General features: G+C 40.5%; 2 protein-coding genes across 12 annotated transcripts in view; one reads left to right on the top strand and one right to left on the bottom strand.

Moving 5' to 3' along the window:
* VPS13B (vacuolar protein sorting 13 homolog B) overlaps positions 1-15,037 on the top strand; it is a 478,347-nt gene extending 463,310 nt beyond the window's left edge. For all 10 annotated transcript variants that reach the window (XM_083824116.1, XM_083824118.1, XM_083824115.1 and 7 more), the window contains 4 exons: positions 2,842-3,018; positions 5,483-5,585; positions 6,231-6,480; positions 12,978-15,037. In XM_083824116.1, coding sequence (XP_083680242.1) covers positions 2,842-3,018; positions 5,483-5,585; positions 6,231-6,480; positions 12,978-13,223 — 776 coding nt within the window. In that variant the 3' untranslated portion in view covers positions 13,224-15,037. The remainder of the gene's footprint in view (positions 1-2,841; positions 3,019-5,482; positions 5,586-6,230; positions 6,481-12,977) is intronic.
* A 2,948-nt stretch (positions 15,038-17,985) lies between these two features.
* COX6C (cytochrome c oxidase subunit 6C) lies at positions 17,986-23,670 on the bottom strand. 2 transcript variants are annotated; one of them, XM_083824130.1, is made up of 4 exons: positions 23,532-23,670; positions 22,653-22,780; positions 20,862-21,000; positions 17,986-18,107 (listed from the first exon to the last, which is right to left on the bottom strand). In XM_083824130.1, the coding sequence occupies exons 2-3, from the start codon at positions 22,764-22,766 to the stop codon at positions 20,881-20,883; spliced, it is 234 nt and encodes a 77-aa protein (XP_083680256.1). In that variant the 5' UTR covers positions 22,767-22,780; positions 23,532-23,670; the 3' UTR covers positions 17,986-18,107; positions 20,862-20,880. The 2 variants fall into 2 exon arrangements, with proteins under 2 accessions (XP_083680256.1, XP_083680257.1); XM_083824131.1 differs by having other exon boundaries at positions 23,277-23,539.
* Positions 23,671-23,710: the final 40 nt, after the last annotated feature.

Raw genomic sequence — 23,710 nt, 5'->3', positions numbered from 1 at the left:
AGAAGAGAAGAGAAGAGAAGAGAAGAGAAGAGAAGAGAAGAGAAGAGAAGAGAAGAGAAGAGAAGAGAAGAGAAGAGAAGAGAAGAGAAGAGAAGAGAAGAGAAGAGAAGAGAAGAGAAGAGAAAAAGAAGAGAAGAGAAAAAGAAGAGAAGAGAAAAAGAAGAGAAGAGAAAAAGAAGAGATGGGGACAATGGTAGGATGCCACAGCTCTCTCTAGACTATGAGGGTAAGACTGGGAATGGAGGAACCACTACATGTACCTCATGCCCAACAGAAGACTAAGGGGAGAGACCTTTTGTGGTAAGTCCATCCAGCATGGTGCTTCTTCCACTAACTTTACATTAGAAAGAAAGAAGCCACATGAATACCATGGGATATCTGCTTCGCACAGTTTCTGGCGCAAGGAGATGTAGTGAACCTCACATGTGTCACCATTATCTCACTGCTGTTGGGTTTTGAGGTTGCTCAGTCTTTGACCTTTTTTTTATTATTTTTTTTCCCTCTGCTCATACATGATGTGTACAGGGAAGCAGCTGCACAGATCTGGCTTCCTCATGCAAGTGTGTTAGGACCAGCCACTCCTTAAATTGAAGAAGTACGGTTATAGTTTATTATGTGATTTGTGGGAGTGTCCACACCACAATGAATGAGTTACGTCAGTGAGTTGCAGTTGGAGATAAGAGACTACAAAGGGTGTGCAGAGCAGGAAGAGATCATTGGTTATACTTTTTGCAGGTAGGAAGACACAACGTGCAAAAGGATTTGACATGTGAAAGGGCAGTGGCCTAACAAAGAAATGCAGAGCATGCAGAAAATGGCAGAATAACAGAAAGTGTGGAAGTACTAAACAACCAGCTAATTAAGCTATATATTATTTTGGGTACTTTATAAATAATCTTATATAACACAGTCACAGCAGTTTCCATTCTGTTTCCTTGTCCTCTGGGCCTAATTCCAGCTGAGAAGTGCCTGGAGCATACCACAGGTCCTTGGAGTAGGCTCTTATTTATTATTACCTTATAACATTGCTCAAGTGTATTGCAGTAAATAATTTACTAGTGCAAGGACTTAGGTGGATTACATTTAATAAGGCAATAACTTCTGTTCTGAAAGCGCAGTTGCTGTGGATGACCTCGATAGATAGGGTGAAGGAGGTCACAGGGTAATGTAATACTGTAACTTAGCAGAACACCAAGTATTGTTTTATGCCTTCAAATGCATCCCAATTGTACAAAAGAAAAGACTGAACAAACAATCCCAATTGTGTAATGTGGTGTTGGGTATTATTTTAGTCAAGCAGCAGGAGCAGCTGTAAGTACCAATGAAACAGAATCGAATAGAAAATTGTATCATTTCCATGACATAAAGTTAAGGAAGCTTTGCCTTACAAAGAGTAAATGCTCAGCTGAACACTTGGCTTCAGCAAGTGATCTCAATAAAAACTGAGTATGACATTAAAGTAGACCGGTATTTTCTGAAGAAATGCTATACATTTATCAGCAAATTGTATACGTACAGGACTTGGAAGCAGCATCTAAGAGGAGAGGGAGGCATTTATGGGGGACGCATTTATGGGGGATGCAAGTTACATTAATTGCTAATAGATAGTATCCCAGGGATACTATCCTCGTCTTTCATTTGGACAGAACACCAGTGTACGAGTACAGTATTGGTTCTTGTTGTTCGAAGGCAGCAACTTCTCCGTTTATCCAGTAACAGTAACTAAAACCATCTGAAAACCGGTTAGCGGCGAGCTGACTAGCGTATGTCACGCTGGTAAACATGTGGGGCCAAATACCTCTGCCGTGATTGTCAGAAGCTGTGGAAGCGTGCCTGGATTTGCTTCCACATACAAAGCAGTATCTTCAGAGATGTCTGTGCTGCAGTAAAAATGCCTGGTTACCAAGGTGACACTCAGTCCTGTCACTAAATAATTGTTTTGATATTTGCAGCAGAAGCTGCATACTAAGAGCTATTCAAGGAGCCTACAAAGCCTTGCTTTCCACTGAGCAAAGAACTTTGGATAAGGCAAACCATTTTCTAACTGATGTCACTTTGTCCAATCGTTGTGTTCTTAGCAATTTCCAAATAGTTTATCTATCAAAATTACAATAAGTAGAGACATGTCTGTGGTTAAGTGGCTCGAGTAAACTCAAGATCAAAGAAACGTACCACCTCACATACCTGTTTACATTTAGGAAGATTTAAGTTGGAGTTCTCTGTTGATACTAAAAGCTGGGAAGGTCACTGTGTCACTTGTAAAAGTTTGACCCGTGCACATTAAAGTAAAATATGATCGTTTTCACAAAAAAGTAACAAAAAGTCTCAAAGTCTAATTCTGCTAATCTCAGTAATATATCAAAAGTTGCATTAGCTTATGAACGTTTCTGGCAGTGGAAGAGGATATAAAAATGATCTATTGAATACAGGCAGTTTTTATTCTCATGAATTCTATCTCAGGCTTATGTGAAAATCTCATTTCCATAACTAAGACTGGTGGACTTCATTCCAAGCCCAGCATTTTCAGAATTGCTACCCAGAATGAGCTACATTATACCAACTCAGCAGAAGCATTTAGAGAAAGTAGCCGGAGGATGAAAGCATACTGTCAGGTGATCTGAATGTTTAAAAAAATAAAATACATTTTAAAAAAAATGAAGTAGGGTTTTAACTTAAACTGAAGCTAAGGGATTGTTTAGCTACTGGGCTGCTTGCTAAATAGCTGTATAAGATGGGTGGCTTACCATCTGAAATTCAAACAGCACTCAGTTGTATTATTAAGATTTGTTCTTATTCTGGAATGTTAATCTTCACTAATTACTGGGGATTATTTTTTTTCAGGTGCAATTGCTGGTATAGTAGATCAGCCGATGCAGAACTTTCAGAGAGTGTCCGAGGGCCAGGCTTCAGCAGGACATAAAGCCAAGGGCGTTATCTCTGGTGTGGGCAAAGGAATCATGGGAGTCTTTACAAAGCCAATTGGAGGTGCAGCTGAACTTGTCTCCCAGACAGGTTATGGTGAGTTTCTCTGTGCCCAGCATCTCTGTTTAAATTTTCATGACCAGAACTTTAAAATGCTCTTCAGACACAACCTGCTATGTCTACTTACTTGGCTTCGTAGCTGTGTGACTTCGAGAAAGAGTTAGAAGTGCCACATCTGAACAGTTTTAAATGTTGTATTAATTTTCTTTAAAAATCATCATGTTGTGCTTCTCTCTTGTGTTACCGATCAGTCTTGTACAGCCACAGAAACACGGAATGCAGAGAGCATGAAGTAATCCTTGGAATACAGAAGAATTAGTTACAGAAACATATGTGCTTACAAAAGAGTTTTTGACATAAATGTAGTAGAGCAACACTATGTCCAATTACAGCATTATTTTGAGGTTGCTTTGTTACAGCAAGGAAGGAGTTGGGTTATCTCTGCACAAAGAGGGAGCTATGTTCCTGGGAGAAAGAAGTGAGTCGTGTAGTGGGATCATCCCCTTTATCTGGAGAGTTGTGCAAGGACAGCCCTGGTTTGCACGGGTAACCTCCTAACGACCAGAGGTGGGTTTTCGGGCTAGACTAAGCACTCAGTGGCGGTAGTGATGAATCCTTTCAGACTGAAGTAGATGCTTCTGAACCAGCAAGAACCATAAAAGACAAGAACAAAATATCAAAATACACCGATTTCTTTGCTTCCAGTATCACGAAATGGAAGCTGTCGGTCTGGATATTTAAGAAGCAGTGGGCAGGGGACACCTGTTGATACAAGGACAATGTCATCGATTTTACTTCACTCATTGCACTGGACAAATCTTGAAGATTTAAGCCTTTAATCACTAGCCACATTTACGTTTGTGATGTGTTATTTAGAATACGAGTAGTTCTCCTAGAGTTTAAGTTTAGGATCTTGTTTCCTCACTTTCTACTACATTGAAAACTCGTTCATTGAAGTAATCTATTGAAAGAAATAAGTAAATATTTAATTATTATATTTCCTTAAAATAATTGTCTTGACTTTATCTAGTTTGTATGAGTGCTAATAATATCTGTTCTCCTGAATTGTGCATAACATTGGTGCAAAACCTGTACTGGTAAAATCAGAAGCTTCTTTCTGTTGTCAGCTGGCAGTGCGTTCTTTTTGTTGACTGGGGAATTATTCGGTGCAGTCTTTATCAAGAAGCTTGTAACAGTAGAAGGACACTTTTCATTGCAGATATGGTATACAACACATCATGTTTTCCATGAGCATGTGACAAAAAGAGTTAGCCAGGAAAAAACATAAAAACTGTATCAATAATAGCTGACAGTGCGTGAGAGGAAAACACAAGAGTTCAAGTAACTCTTACCCACAACTGGATTGGAAGTGGGACCGTGCCTCTTGGGGGGGACCAAGGGGTGGGGGACCACACAGAAATAAACACATGTTCTCTCTTTCTCCATCTGTAAATAACATTTTCACTCACATAATGCTGAGAACCTCGGTAAGCCAACTGTTATAACTGGGATGCTGCTTTTAAGTATTACCATCAACATGTGTGTTAAAAATTAAAGGTTTTTTTTCAGTGCTGATGTTTTGTTTAAATTATTATCCATTGTGTAAAAAGGAATCTAAGTTATTGACACCCTTATGCAAAAAAATGCCTTTTCCTTCAATGGAATGCTTAATTAGACCAAAAAAGAAAAAATCTTCTGTTTATGAAAGAGTAACTTTGCACTAAACCTTATAACACTGGTGCTTACTGCTTAACCTACTTCCTGACTTTCTTGTAAAAATTTATAAAACTACTTAATTTGTGAATGTTTTGCAATCGCTCTTTCTCTTTCTGGTGACCATACCTCATTTTTAAAAGTTTACAAGCCATCTGAAAGCATACGTACTGTATCATCTTCAGCTTTGGATAGTCTATTTAGAAACCTGTTTAACTGCTTCTTGTAGTCTCCATTCTGTGTTGGCACTGAGAAGAATTCACAATAAACCAGATGCCCCGGGAGATCTCATAAATGTGTATGGATCTGTGTTTAACAGCTGGATTAAGTAACTGAACATTTAAATACAGTATCTAGGCAAACTTTCCTTCTAATTTGTACCGATCGTGACATGTATGTGGAAGTATTTTAATATTAAGCAAGAAAGTTAACAACGGTCTTGATTTTTTATACATAAATTGTAAGTGATGTGTCCGATCCTACTATGAAATGATGTCTCTCAGGAGCATTATGTTTCTCCTAATTGCAAGTGTATGGCTGATTTTTAGAACATGCAGTGGTAGGTTGTTGTTTTTTTTGTTTCTTGCTAATGTAAGATCACTGGGGTTAAGTGCACAACTCTTGCATTGTAATATTTAATGAATTATCTTGACTACAGCTTCCAAGGATGTGACATCATTTTGGATCTGCACTGTTTTATGAACTGCTCTAAACAGATGACATCACTACAACATGTAGCTGTTTTGTAGAAAACAACTACTAAAAAACTTAAATTCTCTTACCACAGGTATTTTGCATGGAGCTGGACTTTCTCAGCTTCCCAAGCAGCGCTCTCATCCAAATGATCAACATGTTGAGCAGGCTCCAAATAGCCACGTCAAATATGTCTGGTAAAATTATTTAGACACTTGCTCATTTTTACATCCACATTGTTTATTAATAGGTTCTGGCCTGTGGTCAAGTTAACAGGCTGCTTCCCTAGGAAAGGCTGAGTTATGGCAGTTTGTTTAGGAACATTAAACACAAAGGTAGTGCATAGAAACCCAATCTGCAAATGATGGGCTGCTGATCTGCTTCCAGCTTTGGAACTACAGAGCTGATCTTTATTTAATGGCATTCAGTGAGCTCTTACTTATTTATCATTGCACTGAGCCCAAGAAAAATACTGCACATCTCCAGAAACAGCTGTTAGTGAAGATAGCTTTATTTTCTGTGCTGAATTTGTAAGCCGCTTCTCAGGGTAATTTTTCTATTAGGATGGGAAATAGGCTGACCTAGCATGGTTATTAGCCAATTTTGCATTGAATGATTAAGGAGTTTTGATAAATAACATTTTCGCATTTATCCTCTAAATCTTAAGTCTTACATCTTTCAGTAATGGAGATTTGGAATATACTCCATGGCTTATTTTGTATTTGTAGGCAATAGCTACAGGCTTAAGTAAGAACATTAGTGATCAAAAGAAGTCCTCAAGGATCCAGTGCCTAACACTGACTACCTCTTTTTTTAACTTTTTTTTTTCTTTGGTAACACAGGAAAATGCTGCAATCTCTAGGGAGGCCAGAAGTCCATATGGCCCTAGATGTCATGATTGTGAGTGGATCAGGCCAGCAGCATGAAGGCTGCTTGCTGCTCACCTCAGAGGTGCTCTTTGTGGTCAGTATCAGTGAAGACACGCAGCAGCAGGCGTTCCCTGTGACTGAAATTGATTGTCTGGAAGATGATCAGCAAAAAGACCTGCTGAAGGTGCAGCTAAAACAACAGAGGGTGCCTTGTGATGTGGAGGTAAAGACTGAGTAAGATTTTCATCCAAAGATAAAGTTACAGTGGGGGGTGATGCATTTAGCAATGGGCACACACACTCACCTTGGGTTTGGGAGGCCAGAGATTTAAGTGCCAAACCAGGGGACCTGTTGATTTCACACGCCTCATTGTTGACTGGGTTGCCCTTTGGATGAAAGGGACATGTCTCCTCTCTTCTGTCCTCTTATTGACCAAGAAATCGAACATCTGTGACAGCAATTTTCCGAGGGAAAAAGCAGAACTGTAGGTTTTTTGGTAATCACCTCCTCGTTTCTGAAGAGGATCTCAGGACTAGCTTCCTGTGTGTCAGGTGTTTATTATTTGCAAGTTAGAGTTGCTGCCTATGCCTACAGAGTCACAGTGAGAACAGTTCCTTTTATTATTCTGTGAATTCTGTTTTAACAGTTCAGTAATGCTGATGCTTCCTCTTTTCAGCATGTTTCTTATCTCCCCAGTTTCAATGCAGAGCTCTTTCTTGGCTGCCAGCTGTGTTTAGTTCCTTAAATCTGCCTCCTTTTGCAAACGCTGACTTTAAAATGGACCAGTACTTTTGCTGAGGTTGGATGTACCATGTGTTTGCCAGTAAAAGCATAAATCTTTCATCTTATTGAAAGATTTCTAGGCCATTTGAATACTGAGGTTTTGGATGAATTATCTTCTTTTTTTTAATGGTAGAAGAATGGTATATTTTTACACTTTTGGGAAACAATGTTTATTGTATTAAATTCTCAAGTGGAGTCATATGAGAGTTCATTTCAAAAACAAATATGCGTGTGTCAGGTAGTTCATAGACTGCTATACCAGAAATTTCCGTTTCAGATATGCAAAAAGAGCATATGTAAAACAACAGGAAGTATGAGGTGTGCCAAAAAGTAGGCGAGGCTTCAGCACCTTCAGTAAAATCCTAACTTTGCTGAAGTCACCAAAGAATTTTGCTGTCGATTCCAGCAGAACAAGGACTTCATCTGAGTCATGACAGCACTTGGAATTTCTGTGAAAGCTCCTTTTTTAAGTGCTGAATTCTCTGCTTACATTTATTGTCTTTCCAGTAACCTCAGTCTTACAGAGTCTGACATTTGCCCAACTGTTGACTGAAGTTGCCTTCCTGCACCACAACAAGGCATTACTTAAATTTGGTCCAAGTGGGCAAAGCTCAGTTTTTCTGTCCCTGAACACTATGTGGTTGCTGGAGGCAGCCATCGTGCTGAAACCAGACCATCCTGTTCAGTCCAGAGCTACCGTCCTGGAGGAAAGAGGAAGATAATTTGTTCTCCCTGAGACTATTGATGCACTCAACCTATCCTAACCCTAACTTAGCACCAGCCCTGATTTTTTTGTTGGGCTGTAGCACCTGTGGTGGCTCTTGTCTTTATATCTGGTTATCCAAGGGGTGAGGAGTAGGCTGCTACTCTGCGGGAGCACTGCTTGCCCAAAGGTTGTTGCAGGAGGGTGATGCCTGCCTGGGAGGAGGAAAGACATGGGACAGGGAGCCTAATTCTAGTCCCCATAGCTGCTGCAGCTGGAAATATATGAGACTGCTGGGCCAAGTGGATCCTGTCCAAGCACAACCCTACATGGCTTGGGTAAAGAGTCCAGTAGTCCCACATACATATGCAAATACACACAGTAAGTGAGCTGCCTTGTAGATACTGGATGAAATACATATGTTTCTTTGTGTAGTTCTGGATAAAAATATGGGACCCTTATTCCAGTGGCATAGCAATGCCAGGAGCTATAAACCTTGAGCCAGCCAGCTGCAGTACACAATGTCTTCTGCTGACACAGGCCCTTGAGAACGCAGGGAAAATGTATGGCATGATAAAAGCAGTGAAGAGTGCCTATGTCCCCAGGGGTGGAGCAATGTCAGTGATGGCAAGACATCAAAAGCTAAGCGATGCTGTACAAAACTGACTTGGCATAAGTATGCCTTCAGAATGCAGAATTCACAGTGGAATTTGTGTGAATATTTAAAGAAATGTGCTATAAAGAGGAGCAGTTAAAAATAAGGCAGGCAAGAATAAGAAAATGTTTTTTTTTTCTTATGCTAAGGCAGCTACGCAAAAACAGATTCCAAAAGCTTCATAAAGTATTGCTAATTACCTGGAGTTATGTAATATGATTTTGTAATTAAAGCTCCCTTATTTTTTGCCTTAGTGGATTGGGACATTTCGTACTTGGAAGTTTTCTTTCTGCAGCTGCGCATTTCACTTCTGTGGTGCTTGGGGCTGTTCTGCCATGGCCTCCCTTTCAGCTCCCCAGCAAGAACATTTATTAAAAAAAAAAAAAAAAAAACAGCTTCGATTTTGATAGGGAAAAGCATCCTTAGGAGTAGCAAGCTATGAATTGCAGGTAAGCAGCCTCAGAGCTGCAGAACCTACACCTAAATAGACATGACTCCTAAATATTAATGGTGGGCTCTCTTGTTGCACTGAAGATGTCCTGCTACATGAAGTGCTGACACTTCTGTACATGATGACATTGGTGAAGATGGCCAAAATTTTTTGCTTAAAAAAATGCCCAGTCATGTCATCCAAAAAACAGAGGTAATGTTGCCAAATGTAAACTATATCTAATTTGCTGATTAATTTAATCAAAGATCCTAGAAATAATACAACAAATTGAAACGATCCATTTCAACATTATAAAAATGCACTTTTGTGTCTTACTGTCCACCCAAAATAGTTGCCAAAAGTTTTGTTTCAGCTCTACCCAAAACAGTTTCTCCCCTTGCCTCTCCTCATTTTCTTGGAACTACTAGGAAACAAAACATGAGTTATTCTACAGCTGTAATCATCAGAGATGTTATAGAACATATTTTGACTCCTTCAGCAATAGGTTTGCCTGATGGCTTGTTTGCCTCCACAATATATAACTTAATCCATCTGGCTAGGAATAGCCTGGATGGATTCTTGAAAACTCTGGCACTGACAAGGTTGTTATTGAAAGGGAAGCATTAATTGTACTTGGATTATCTTCCAAAGTAATTGAGACACTGCTTGGTTCCAGACAGACATCAAACTCTAAAAGGCCTCTTCTTCCAGCTGCTTTTGGTGTAGCTTATAATATCATGGAGAGAGTAAAAAACTGACGGGCCCTGGAATCCCAAATATTCCTGAATTTCTTTGTGATGATCTGCAACAGGGTTTTCATGATAGTGCTACAGGTATCATACCTGGAGCTGAAAACCACTCTGAATTTTCAAAGAAGTAGTGGAAATAAAAAATAAAGAACCTTCTTACTTACTGAGTGTGCACTAAGCAGACTGTTAGTGCTACACACAATCTGGACTGCACAACAAATATGCTATAGCCACTGCTGATTTCGTTAGAATTGCTGAAGTATTATTCTTTATAAGTCATAATTTTAGAAAAAAAATAAGAGTTCTTAACCCCCAGAATGTGACCTTCTAACATTAAAGGCCATATAATCTCTAAGATTCATCTAACAGGTGCATTAAGCAACCATTAACCAAGTTGTGACTGATTGAATGGTTTGGCTATAAATATTACAGTTTTTTAAAATAGTTGGTTAATGACAATACTACGTCCCATTTAGGAAAAAAAAAATGTAGAATAACAGCAACTCCAAGTTTCTGTTGTTGTCTTGACAATATAAGCTAAACTGAAACTGGCTGGAGAAGTAGACAGTTACAGATGAAGTCATCTGGAAGCAAGTAGGGTCCCAGTTACTTTGGAAGACTGTCCAAGCACAGTTAATATTTCCTCCCGAATAATTGTGCTATATCTATGGGATATAGCCTGGAGCTGAATGAATCATAAAATCACAGAATGGTTTGGGTTGGAAGGGACCCTAAAGCCCACCCAGTTCCAGCCCCCTGCCATGGGCAGGGACACCTCCCACCAGCCCAGGTTGCCCAAAGCCCCATCCAGCCTGGCCTTGAGCACCTCCAGGGATGGGGCATCCACAGCTTCTCTGGGCAGCCTGTGCCACTGCCTCACCACCCTCTGAGTGAAGAATTTCTTCCTTGTGTCTAATCTAAAACTACCCTCTTTCAGTCTCAAGCCATTCCCCCTTGCCCTATCCCTACACTCCATGACAAAGAGTCGCTCTCCAGCTTTCCTGCAGGCCCCCTTTAGGCACTGGGAGGCCGCTGTAAGGTCTGCCCGGGGCCTTCTCTTCTCCAGGCCGAACATCCCCCGCTCCCTCAGCCTGTCTGCATGGGGAGAGCTCCTATGAAGAATGGGTTCACACAAGTATGGGAGTGGGATGCCAGCACCATTTCCATCTCCTATTATAACTTTGATCTTTTGGTCAGAGTGGAGTCAGAAGTGTAATCTAGTTTACATGGATGCTACTTCAGCATATTTCTCTCCTTTCAACTGCTAAAACAGATTGACTAATGAGGTGTTACCTTTTCTGTGACAGCAGACTGAAGCCATCATTCAGACATCATTCTCCCTCATTAGCTATTTATCTGCTGCAGCAGTCTGCCTTGTAATTTTTTTCCCCTCCCTTTAAGAATATGGAGGAAACCAAGCTTTCCTCTGTCCATTTCATCATTTCCACTGTTTCTAAGCATAGGCTCCAACTTTGAGCTTCTGAGTTTGTGCATGAGCCTACTTCCTTTAGCATTTTTGTGGTGATGATTGAAAACAGGAGTGTTCCTACTTGTTGAGCAGCAAATTCCTCTCCAAAGGCATAGTTTAAAAAAAAAAAAAAAGAAAAAAGAAAAAAGAAAAAAGAGGGGACTGTTTTGATTTGAACGTGACATCTGTCACAATCTATGAATCATATTAATTATTTCTTCAAATAAGCAATGGTTTGTATAAAATGAGCCTCGCATGTCCAGAGATGTGACAGGATATTGATCCTGGCTGTTAAATTGAATCCAATGGCACTGCTTGGAAATATCATCACATCTACTGAGGCATGGGTAAAACCCCCTGAAAGACGGTCAGAAGACAGCAGTCTTTGAATCCTCAGTGTGACATGCTACAAAGAAAGATGTTTTAAACCATGCAAAAATGAAATTGTTCAGCAGTTCTCCCACTATAAATAAGGAAGCATCAGACCCTATCCCTAGGATAGTGTCTGCCTTTCTGTCATTTTCACATTTTGGAAATAAGTTATATTCTGAATGACTTTGATAGTGATACCCCTGTAGTATCAATGGCGATATTTCTGAGTATCTTTTTTTGGAAGTCATTTTGAAGTCAGCTAGCTTGGTGTCTGCTTGCATGCTTGCCCTTCCCAAGTTAGTCATAGTCATCTTCAGTTTCTTCTTCAAAATAAAAAAGGGGCACAGCAGACTGATTTTCCAGGTTTGCCCATGGCTTTTCGTCTAATACTTTATTGGGTTGAAATCATGTGGTAGATGCCACCTTTCTGTTGGCAGCATCGGTTTTAGCTAGAAGTGGGTTAATTGTATCCTTCTTACTAGAGCCTTGAACCTCAGCGTATTTCATCCTACAAAAAGGGATTTCTTCAGAAGAGTCCCTACAGCTTATGATGGAAAAGGCAGTTTGCATGTATACCTTAATTTCTTCTCTATTAATAACATTCCCAAACTATCTGTAGTAAAAATCTTTTGTTTTAAAAAAATTTAATTAAATGAGTGCTTCTTTGGTTAGCAGAGGCAAATGGATATATCCAGTCATAGATAGACCAGTCACCTGGAAGGTAGCTTCTAGTTCTTACTCTGAATCAAGTAACTGAAAGACTTAACTTCCCAGAAATGGCTGTGGGTTGTCATAAATTGTATTTTGCAAGAGAAAGGTTTGCTAATTATAAATGCTGTCTATCTGATAAACACTGCTGGGAGCTACTGACATTTTTCTGAGATGGCTTTAGATGCTTTTCCTGTCTACAAAGAGCTGATCTGCTGTAAAGATCTACTCTTGAGTAAGGTGGGTGGAGTCCATCCCTGAAATTGTTTGAAGATACTGCTTAGACTTTTACATGGTGGAGTTAGAATAATTTAGGTTGGAGAAGACCTCTAAGATCATCTGGTCCAACCTTTAACGTAGCACTGCCAAGTCTACCATTAAACCATGTCACCAAGCTCTACAACTTTTCTGAAGACTTCCAGGGATGGTGACCCAAATACTTCCCTGGGCAGCCTGTTCCAATACTTCACAACCCTTTCAGTGAGGAAGTTTTTCCTAATATCCAAACTAAACCTCCCCGGTGCAACTTGAGGCCATTTCCTCTTGTCTTATCACTTGGTGCCTGGGAGAAGAGACTGATCCTCACCTTGCTACAGCCTCCTTTATGGTAATTGTAGGAGTTACAGCATCTCAGGATAGAACTGTCCAAAACATGCAAAGGAAAGGAGTAATCCACCTACCGCTAAACTACAGGAGAACTCTGCTGGTTAAAACATCCACAAAACTACTGTAAGAAAGATCCCAGGGAGGACAATTTTTAACTCTACAAAGTGATATGCAAGTTATTGTCTTCACTGTTGAGTTCAGTTACTGTCAATTACTCAATAATCATTTTATGTTGTCTTATTTCAGGCAGATGGAGCTAGAGAGAGACTATCAGAACAACAATACAACCGCCTTGTGGAGTACATCACGAAGACATCTTACCACCTCGCCCCCAGTGCTGCTGCAATGCCAACGCTGCAAGCTGTGGCTGCTGAACACCTTCCAACTGTAATGAAAACGTATCAGTATGTAGTTGATCCAAATTTTGCCCAAGTATTCATTAGCAAATTCACCATGGTAAAAAATAAAGCCTTGAGGAAAGGATTTTTTTAATAAATATTTGTGGTGAATGTAGTAATATCTTACCATTTTGAGCATAATGCTTTCTATGCAGTAACCTACGTCAAGTAGAGATGCATGTAATTTTTGAAGTAGGAGATTATAATGAAGTTAAGCTTTTCTAACCTTGACAACGTTCCTGCTCCCTAGCCAAGATACCAGTGCTGGAAGGAAAGTGTTCTAGCAAACAAATGAAGTGAAAGGGAAAAGCCTTGGACTATAGGTCAATCAAAATCCTTTTTCTTTCAATTACCAAAAATCAGGGAATAAGGAAGAACTGAGTGCACAGAGTCATTTTTGCCACACACAAAAAATATATATCAATACATACTATATCATATTTTAGGGTCTGCCAGTTTCTGTTATAAACCAGGTTTATAACTCAGCTGTAAAAACTTGCTCAAGGCTGAGCCTGCCCCCCACACATGCACTCCCCCCAACATGTACATCCTGAGGCAAAACATTTTCCCCCACTAAATCTGAAAAACCCAGTGTGGCTGTTTTAAGTTACTAGTGACAGCTGGGTTTTAGCACCACTTTAACCTTAAAATCGCTTCCTTTATTTGACTGAAGTTTTGCAGGACATTAGTCCTTAATGTAAACTAGTGCCTTTGTCTGGTTTGGAGAACAAAACATGAACTACAACATGAATTTATTTTTAAAACTGTCTGTATACAGAAACTTTATTTCATCCACCGTCAAATTTTGAGGACTTTCAATGTATATATGACATTGTGCATTGTCTGGTCATTAGCTGGAAGCCAGTAACATGCAATTCAAAAACTTAAGAACCAGAGCTTAGCCTCCTTAAAATCTACCAAGAATCTAAAGCTCACTGTACCGTAGATGTGCGGGTGCTAAATATAGCCTTGTTGGGTCTCTCTCCCTTCTGATCTGCCACCACTACATACAGTAAATGTTCAATTAAGCCCTAATTCATTCTATGCTTATCATCTTTGAAGTGATAAAAACAGGGATATTTAGAAATACGACCTTTCAAATATATTTCTGCAAAGCAAAATGAGTTGGGTTCTTTTTCAGGTTGCTACAAAAGTAAAGACCCACGGGGTCCGATTACATTAATAGTTATGATGCCATCACAGTACACTTAAGAATACTATGTTAAACGCATCAAGACAAATGAGCTTTCTAAGTGTCTTATTTTCAGATGTTTTACAGTTTGTAATAGACAAGAAATCATTCTCTCCAGGCACAGTTAGGTTACTTTATAAACCAAATCTGTCTAGAGCAAGTTTAGTTAAAAAAAAAAAAAATCCTGCTTGGTTTTCAACTATACTTCTAACTTCTCTCCCCTGTTATATGTATATGGACATTCATTTTGTCTGGGGATTCCTGAACATGGCCAGAATTAGAGACAAGAACTGGAATAAAGTCTGATCATCATTTTGAGTAAATACATCTGCTTTAGTTAGTTAATACCTTCTATGCATACCTGATATGACCAAAAGCACAGTACATAAGAATGTAGTATTTGTAATGTTTTTCTCGTGAGTTCAGCTTTGTTAAAAGGTATTTCTAAAAGCCGTGTCTCTTGTGTACTGAAATACAGTAGCCTGGGATCTGAGTTGTTCTTTCTGAATGTGAAATAAGCCTATTAATTATCAACATTTCATAGTGATTTAATAATGTAGTCATTGTTTAAATAACACTATTTTAAGAAAAATGTACATACGCATACAATTCATTCCTGGTATTTTATGGAAATGGTTTAATAATTCTAATTTTGCATATTGATGCATAAATTGTAATATAGAGTTTGTTTAAAGATAATAAAGCTATTACTATAATAGTTGTTTTTGTGAGCTATTTGGTCGTTCGGTTACGAGTGAATGAACAGTCATCGTGTAGAACAATGACCACAAAGACACGCAAGCTTCATGTAGACCGACCCCACTAGATTCCTGTTGGTGACTGGACTTTGTCATATACCAGAAAATGCAATAGATCATGACAATACGTTGGAAGTAAAAAACCTGATGATTAGCTTGCCAAAACATGTGCTGAAAAGTTTTATGGTTTTGTGACTAACTGAATCAAAACAGCGCTATAGTCACCATTTGAATTAGCCTAATCTGTTCATTATGGAGGTAGTACACGAACCAGCCAAGAGGATGCAAACACACCTGTAAAAGATGAGGGAAGGCAGCGGTTTAATTCCTAAAAGTTTGTAGATTGCAGCCATTGTTTAAGCTATATTTGTGTTTTTCCTGAATTATATTCCCTTGGAATAAACACTTGCTTAAATTACACTCTTCTTCAATGAATTAAGCTAGCATCTTTACTGCATTAGGCAGGTTCTTTCTCCCCCTTCTGACCACATGTATGGAAACATGTGTGGAGATGGCATATAAATCAGCCTCCCCTACATATGAGCTGTGTGAACTATGAAAACAAAGTTGTCCAAAGAGCAGCTGCCTGTACTTAGCTGCTAAAGCACTCCAATGTGTACCCTTAAAGCATACCTACTTTCATAGTGCTCTTTAGACCTGGAGAGCTCACAACTTCAAATCTATCTTTTTAGTTTGCTTCCAGAACAATCAATCATTCCTCAAACACTCAAGAATAAAGCAAGCCAGCCAAAAATTTGGAGGCATACTCAGGCTTATGGATGGCAAGCCCTTCCCCAAAGTAGTTTAGATCAAACAATCCCTTTTTATATATTATTTCATATATAAAAATATAGCAAAAACCTTTACAGATGGTTGGAGATGGTCTCTGGGCAGACAGGCATGTTATTCAGCTCTGCAGCTCCTATAAGCAGCGTGCCAGCTGCTATAACAAGAAGCTGATTAGGGGCTTGCTCACACAGTCCTTTCCTGTGCCACACCAGGGCTCGCGCCCAATTGGTTCTAAGATACAACAACAGCTGAGACCCAATAGGATTAGCTGAACTCTTTCTAGCAACAGCCATAAAGAAAGAAAATCGATGGCTTGGTGCTGGTTTCAGACTAGGTTAGCCCTTGTGCCTAGCTCCTGAGGAGGGCCCCAGTTTTGCCCTCCCTTCGCACTCAGAGGAAAGCTAGCAGTTGCTTGGCAGTGCCTGCTGAAAGGAGGTGCTTGTTTCGCACCCCGTGTGAAAACATGGTAGCATTATAAAGCAAACAACACTTTCATATTGCTGACACAAACTGCAAACACCCAGCAGAGCTGCGTTTCTTCCTTGTTGCTGAATACATTTAGCCAGGGACAGCGTTGAGCTCTGCTGTCCGACCAAAAAGCCAACGTGGGCCACAACGTTCTCATTTCTTTAAATCACACAACACTGGTAACGGAATGAACACACAACTGTGGTTGGCTTTAACAGTTTAGAAGAAACTTGGAATTTAAAAGTCAATTCACACCTAGCAACTGGGAAGACTACATGGGCTAGAGCTGAGAGGGAGTCAGTTCCTCCAGCCTGCACACCTGGCAGCAGCACAATCCCTTGCCTGCGAAGCTGTCAGCATGACTAAAGACCCCTGGCTATTTAAACCTGCAGACATGGCTGAGAAAATGCTAGTCAGTATTTAATGGCACACAATGTTTATACTGTACATTTGGAAGATAAATTGGTATCATTTGCTATTGTTAAGCTTGGGTTTACATTTATAGGAACAGGGGTATTTTGATTACTAGATGGTTGCTCCTGCACCACTAATGTCATTCCTTCTTTGCTCAAAGGCAGCCCCACACTTACAGAAACTTTAAAGAAAATGCCATGTTGCTCCATATTAATGTTCTGGATCAAATATGTTACTTATGTGCTTTCATTAGTCCAAATGCTGCTCACAGTTACCTATTAAGTTAAGTAGATAATGATCCATTTAGAATAGTAAGAGTTACTCCAAACAGGATTTGAACTGAAGACTTTCAAATACAACACAGATGGCTTAATTTGTCATGCTGCTTCATACAAAGCCTCCCCTTCTTTCTCATGATCAGCTTTGACTCCTCTCATAGTGCCCCATTCAGCAATCAGGAGTTCCAGCCCTGTGTATCACTTGTGTATTTTCAACCTCAGCTGTAGGCAACGCACAAAGCACGCTCCAAGTGGCCGGTAACGAGGCAGAAGGTAGAGCATCAGGTCTTGGACTACAGAACGTATCCAAAATTAAGTGTGCTCAGCTGACTGCTTCCAGATATGAAGAGATGTGTGTGTCTAGAAGCAGCATGGAAACATTTTCATTACGGTAATGTCCTAAAGTAAGTATTTCCTCTTCTATTATGTCTCCTTTTATCGTCTTTCCCTTTGTACATCAAATACATGCGAATATACTTGCAGTCTGGGGTCATTTTCCAATTACAGTTACATACCATGTATAGGAGTGGGCAGTGGCGTAGATTCTAAGTCTTGATGTAACACTTTGCTGCCGTAAAGAAGGCAACACAACGATGGCACCAGAAAAAGATACAAAGGTTGGCTGGTGCGTTTCCAGAATTCCTCTAGTTTCTTTCATCTCAAGGTCTGTTCACTTCTGAAGCCAGAGGTAACTGAGACCCTTCCAGAAATGCAGCCTCTCCCTTCCAGTAACAACTATCCTCTTGAACATTCCCATCAGCAGCAAAGACAACCCAGCCATAATTGCTTAAGAATATACTTTGTTATCAAATATGGAACTTGGCCAAAACAAAGATGCAAATAATTCTTGGGGGAAAGAAAAACAGACTTGGTTGTCTAAAGCAGTTTATGAAGACCTTCCACCGCTCTTTCCAGTATTTAAGCATTTCGACATTAATGAAGACAATTAAGCCTCACTGATGTACATTTTTTATTTACTGAGATACATTAGAGCGTGTCATGCACTGAAGTGCATTACACTTGATAATTCAGTGAACAAGTAAGGTTCGGTCATCAAGTCTCCTCAGACTGAACGGGATCTGCAAGATAAAAAGAAATTAAGTTATGTTGGACAAACTTCATACCCTCAGTAAAGACATTAGTATGTATGAATGCAAAGCAAGAGAGAGAAATGTTTATGTGGTGGTTTAGTCTAGAGGAATTCCCCCTGTTATTTCCTGACAGTTTAAGATTCACACACCCTTCATGTGGCAAACAGAAGTGAAACATGGAACAAATCAAGAGCTGGAACAATCCTGCACAGCACGTCAGATTCACTATACATGCAGCACTGATAACTGAATCAATCTTGCTAAGGGCCTGAAAGAGAAAGGAATGCAACTTTCAGATAGGAGCCAGAGAGGAAACAAGTGGTGTAGGCAACCTACCAAGGAAGGAAGAAAACCAAATTCAAATTGCTTCTCCACATTATACTGAACGCAATCCAAGACCAGCTGTGCTCCATGACAAGAGTCATGCAAGTGGTTAGCACCATGACTTGCCCCTTTATTGTACTGCTGAGCACGCTCCAGAGGTAAGACACTCCCCAGATTTATACTTGTGCTTCTTTTCCATCACCAGTACCCCCAAAGTCCACGCCAGGTAGCTGAAACTGCAAATTCACACGTAGATACCAAGTTCTCTACGTGCCCAGCAAGAACAAACTCCAGACAGACTTCCAAACTAACACCTTAACTAATTAATTCTCCCCCCTGCTTAGCATTTCCTTTGTTTCGGGGGCAAGCGCTGATTCCAGAGTGAGTATTAAATGAAGCTAAACCACTGTATTTGCTGCCACATACAAAATAGATTCCAATAAAATGGGAGCAGATGTAGAATATGCATGACCACCGTACCCTTTAGGTAACTATACCAAAAAAAGCATCAGATTCAACCTCCATCCAACTTCCATAGCTAAGATTTAAATTGCTGAGGAAAACGAAAATGTCTTCCATCTGTTTTGGTACTTGTCTTTTTCACAGCCTTTTTAGAGCATTTGAAACAGTGGCATTTTTTTCCCTTCTCTCCTGCTATTCTACAGAAAAATACAAGTTCTTACATAAATAGGATAAGGAATAAAAAGCATCAGCAGTTCAAACAAAATGACGTATCAAGATTTAGCCTTCACATTTTCTTTTGAGCTGGTGTAATTAAGGAATGGAAGAAATGTTTAGGAAACGTTTAATTTTAACAGGTGCACACAATGTGCAACTTGATTTTTTTAAGTTCCAAATGGGAACATAAGCTTACAGAACGGAGCTCTATTTGCACTGAAAAATCCCGTTTGTGATTCCAATTAAATATTTAACATGGATCATTGTTGACAGTGTTTGTTTCAAATGATTTTACCACCAGATGGCCTTTCAGAACATGCTGATGAAGGCCACCTGACTAAAGAATGCAATTCCAGTGTCTAAGAAAGTTAGAAAGTCCCTACATACTACCAAGGGCCAAACGAGAGGGTGAATTACTGAGAATAAAACCAGGTAAATTTATCATTTCATTATTTACCTTGGCTGGAGTCATCACTCAAGGAGAGACACTTTTTCCTCAAGGAAAAAAAGGGACTACCGCTTTTTTTTTTTTTAATCTTTTAGAGTAGCTGGAGCTCTGCTTCTTTCATACAATTGCATTATGCGGTAACCAGATAGTTGCAGATTGTCACACAACAGAATTTTGTATTAATAGTGTTAAGTACAAATGTTTTATTTTATTCAATCTTGCTGCTTTAAGCAAACAGGCTGAGAAAACCCAGCTGGCCAGGATAATTAGAGCCACAGATTATCACATAATGATCACAATATGAAAACATTCCAAAAGAATGAAAAAGCTATCATTCTAGATTAGTTTGAAGTCATTTTAAGAGAAGCAGAGAACTCAATGTAAGAAATCTTGATCTAGAAGGGGGGAGGAATTCTTTGTTGAGTTGTCACATCACGAGCCTGTGCAGTTTACTGAGTGTGCTTATTAATAACTGTAACAAGGTTGAAATAAAGACTTTTTTTTCCTGGCGTTATGATAAGAAGTAAAGAAGAAAAAAGTTTGGCAGTGCTCTAACAAAAAAAGCACTAGGAGAATAGTATCGTGATCACAGCTCTATTCAAGCTGAATTCAGTAAGGCAAAACTCTGAATTTAGTACAAAAGAAGCTGCATGCCATCATTTATTTTTTTTTTAAAGCATGTATTTATATACTGAAATACGTAAATATATGTACTAAATACATATTTCCCTCACGGGTAGTTATCTGTCCCCTCACGAGCTTCAAAAGACAAAAGGATGTGTGGAAGCCGTCTCTGTTTCTTATACAGAGATCCATGCTATGGCAGACAGCCTTCCCTTTTCTCAGTCGCTGTGCCACCACCAGCACATAAGCTGACTTTAATAGCCCGAAGCTAAGCGATACAAGATGTCACCGCATCAACATATTGGTATCCGGCAAGTCTCATACAGAAGCTTGGTCTCCTCTCTATGCAAAGGCAGAATTGTTCTGAAGGCAGCTGCCTGCAGAGGGAAAGGCCCAGCATCGCTCTGCAGAGGTCTGCTACATCACACAAGTTAAACAAATTACCCAAAAGGTTTTCAGGAGATTCCCATTCTGCCCTTACTCCCCTTTCCCAGTTCCCATATTTCTTCAAGTTTTTATTGCCCACAGGTCTCTTGAGTAGTGCAATTTGTAACCCTTTTCTTTGGGAGAGCCTTTCTGATTGATAGAAAAGGAAGACGTCCGAACAGAAGCACCTTATTTTACTGAAACAACTCGACCAACCCTTCTAATGCAGAGGAGCTTATTACCTGGAAATGCAGGCTGCCATTATTTGGGGGGTGCAGACTCAAACACACCAGCTGCTCTCATGGCTTCAAAGTCCTTCATAGGATCATAGTTCTTATAGAACTCTGCATAAGCTTTTTTTCTGGGTTCAGCAACTCCAAACTGGAAAGTAACACACAGAAGATTAAAGCTTGCAAACCTTTACAAGCAGTATTTATTTATTTGCTATTAACGCTAATAAATTTAGCGGTGGATAGCAGTCTAAAAAGCCTTAGTTCAATGACAGAAGTTAGTAAAAAATTGCTTTGTTCCTGTTCAAATCCACAGTTCAGGCTACCTGACTGCTGGTCTGGAAAATAACATCTAAAGCGAAACCTTAAAAAGCCAGTTAAAAGACAGTGCATTACATTTTTAAGCAGACTGCATTTTTAAAATCCAGATACACATTGTCTATATTGATACTCAGATGTCCTCTGCCCAGCCTGGTGATTGTTTTACATGTAACAAAAATTGCTACGGCAAGCTTTGAATATGTCCGTGGGCAGCTGCAGAACTGTAACTGCAGATAAAATGGCATCCCAAAATAATTGACCGCATTTGAGCTATGTTGTAGGTCAACTGCAAAAGTCTGGTAAAATTTTACAAGGCTCCCAAACCAATCCTCCAGCTCACTGACATCAAGAGATGTGGTCCTGATACCTTGGGTACTCGCTCCTCTGAGGCACGAGGATACGCCGAAAAGCCAAAAAAACGTGCAGGAAAGGCTAAGGTGGGTTTGTCCAACAGATAACATCGTGAATTCCTTCTGAGATCAGAGTTGTTATAAACATGGCCCACTGCCTTACTGATGTATTAATGGGGGGCTGCCAAATACAGCATAAAACCACAGACTATTAAAAAAAGACACTGCAGATCTCATCACAAGCAAGCCTGCCCACCTCTCAGCAGGTGTGAGAAGTGGATGCTGAGCCTTAACTGTGCAGGTTTATTGTTTCTGACAGACATTTATTGACCTTCATGGACTTTGCTTACCACAAAATCGGCACTGTTAACCTGATGTTAACTTAATTTCTAGTCGCTTTTATCAATAGTTTCCTGAGTATTTAAATGCTGCAAATGAATGAGTTCAGTGGGTGAAGCAAGACCCAGTTCTTCCATGAAATTCACGGAATGTGTGTTCTAATTGCCTGTGATAAGATGTAACTTGTAAGATCCAAGAAGGGTTTAGTAAAGGCACTGAAAACAACTACCCCTCTTATCTTTGTCAGGAGGCTTTTTAAGGACCACGAAAAACAAACCGCAATCTGTGAGTGGGATTTTTTTGGAAATGTACAGCTCCATTTCTACCTGCTACCTCAGAAAAAAGGATAAAATCACCATACTAGCCCTTCACATACTGAAAGCTTCTGTGTAACGGGCAGTGCTTGCATCCTGTTTATTATCAAGATCTCAGAAGTCAATCAAAAGATAAGACAGCTCTCCAGAGCCTCCGACACTGTGACAGAGACACAGGCTATCTACAGTTACCGGGAGGAGCATCAGCTGTGTGAAAAATCAAAAGCAGCCTAGGCCTAGGAGACTCAAGGTTAAGTCATGACAAATTGCATGACCTTAATTACAGTGTAAGGCATCAGTTTGTTCACATTGTTTCTTCGAGATTATGAGGATTTATTTATGTTCTGAAAATACCCTTATAAAAATACGTTACTAAAGCCTTCTGATGAAGAGCTTACTCAAATCTCAACAAAGTGATATTATGAATTTTAAAACACTCTAGTGCGTCCAGTTTATGACTGAATGAGCAGTGATCTCACCTTGTACAACGCTGCACATCCGAAAGAAACAAAAAATGCCCCTAAGAGGTGAAACTTCATCCGCCTGGCCAGGAGGCGCCGCATTTGGGGCTTAGGCAACAGTGCAGACGACATGGTGATTGTATTCCCTAAAAGAACAAAAAAAATATATATTAGAAAGGAAGAGGACTGTGGGACAAGAAGCTCCACTTGAATATTTTTATTTAATTTTATTCTAGAAAGATCATACCCTTTAATGTCATGTAAAAGTCACCTTGACAAAAGCAACAGAGCCCCTCTCTATTTGACTTTTGGGTTACGTGCTCTAGGTGATCCTGCTCGGCAGGGGCGTTGGACCAGATGATCTTTAGAGGCCATTTCCAACCCCGGCCATTCTGTGACTAGGCTATTTAATCCTTTCCAACCTCAACCGTTCTGTGATTAGAGTATTCAATGGACCGCATTGAAGAGCAAGCTAATTATGACAGGAATATAGGTGCCTGGCTATGTTATTTATGCCCAGGGCTCACGGTAACAAGGCAAGCATAAAGACAGGTTCGTACTAAACCCTTCCTTCCCTTCCGGGCCTACCCTTTCAGGCCTGCTGCATGCATCAGAAGCCAATAAATACGTAAATAAAGATACCTGCAAAGACTTCGCTAAAAACACAAAATAAAAACACCCCTCGGCCCTGCCGGCTGGCAGAGGGTGCCCGCCGCCCCTCTGAGGGGAAACCACCGCCACCGCCGCCCTCAGGGACGCGCAGAGGTCACGCGCTGCCGCCGCGGCCGTTGGCGGCCGTTGGTGACGGTTGGTGACCGTTGGCGACCGTTAGGGAGGGGGCGGCTGTGAGGAAGAGGGGGGGGGGGCGGGGAGGGGGTGTCGCGAGCGCGGCCTCACCTCAGCGCGAGCCCCCCGCCGTCCTCCCGCCCGCCCTCTGCGGCGCCGCCACCCCGCATGCGCGAGGCGGGGCCGCGCGGCTACGGGGAGCGGCTCGGCTCAAGCCCCGCCGCGCGCGCGTTGGGCTGAGGCGGGCGGCCGGGTGGGGCGGGGGGGTTGCTCCCCAAACCGCTGCCCTC

Source organism: Anser anser (genome assembly GCF_964211835.1).
Source record: "Anser anser genome assembly, chromosome: 2".
Taxonomy (NCBI): Eukaryota; Metazoa; Chordata; class Aves; order Anseriformes; family Anatidae; genus Anser; species Anser anser.
Note: the sequence above shows the minus strand (reverse complement) of the source record. Positions and strands in the feature narration are given on the sequence as shown.

Coding starts and splice junctions, on each gene's coding strand:
- COX6C (XM_083824130.1), bottom strand. CDS start 22,766: ATGTCGTCTGCACTGTTGCCTAAGCCCCAAATGCGGCGCCTCCTGGCC. Junction 21,001..22,652: donor GATGTGCAGCGTTGTACAAG/GTGAGATCACTG, acceptor GTTACTTTCCAG/TTTGGAGTTGCTGAACCCAG.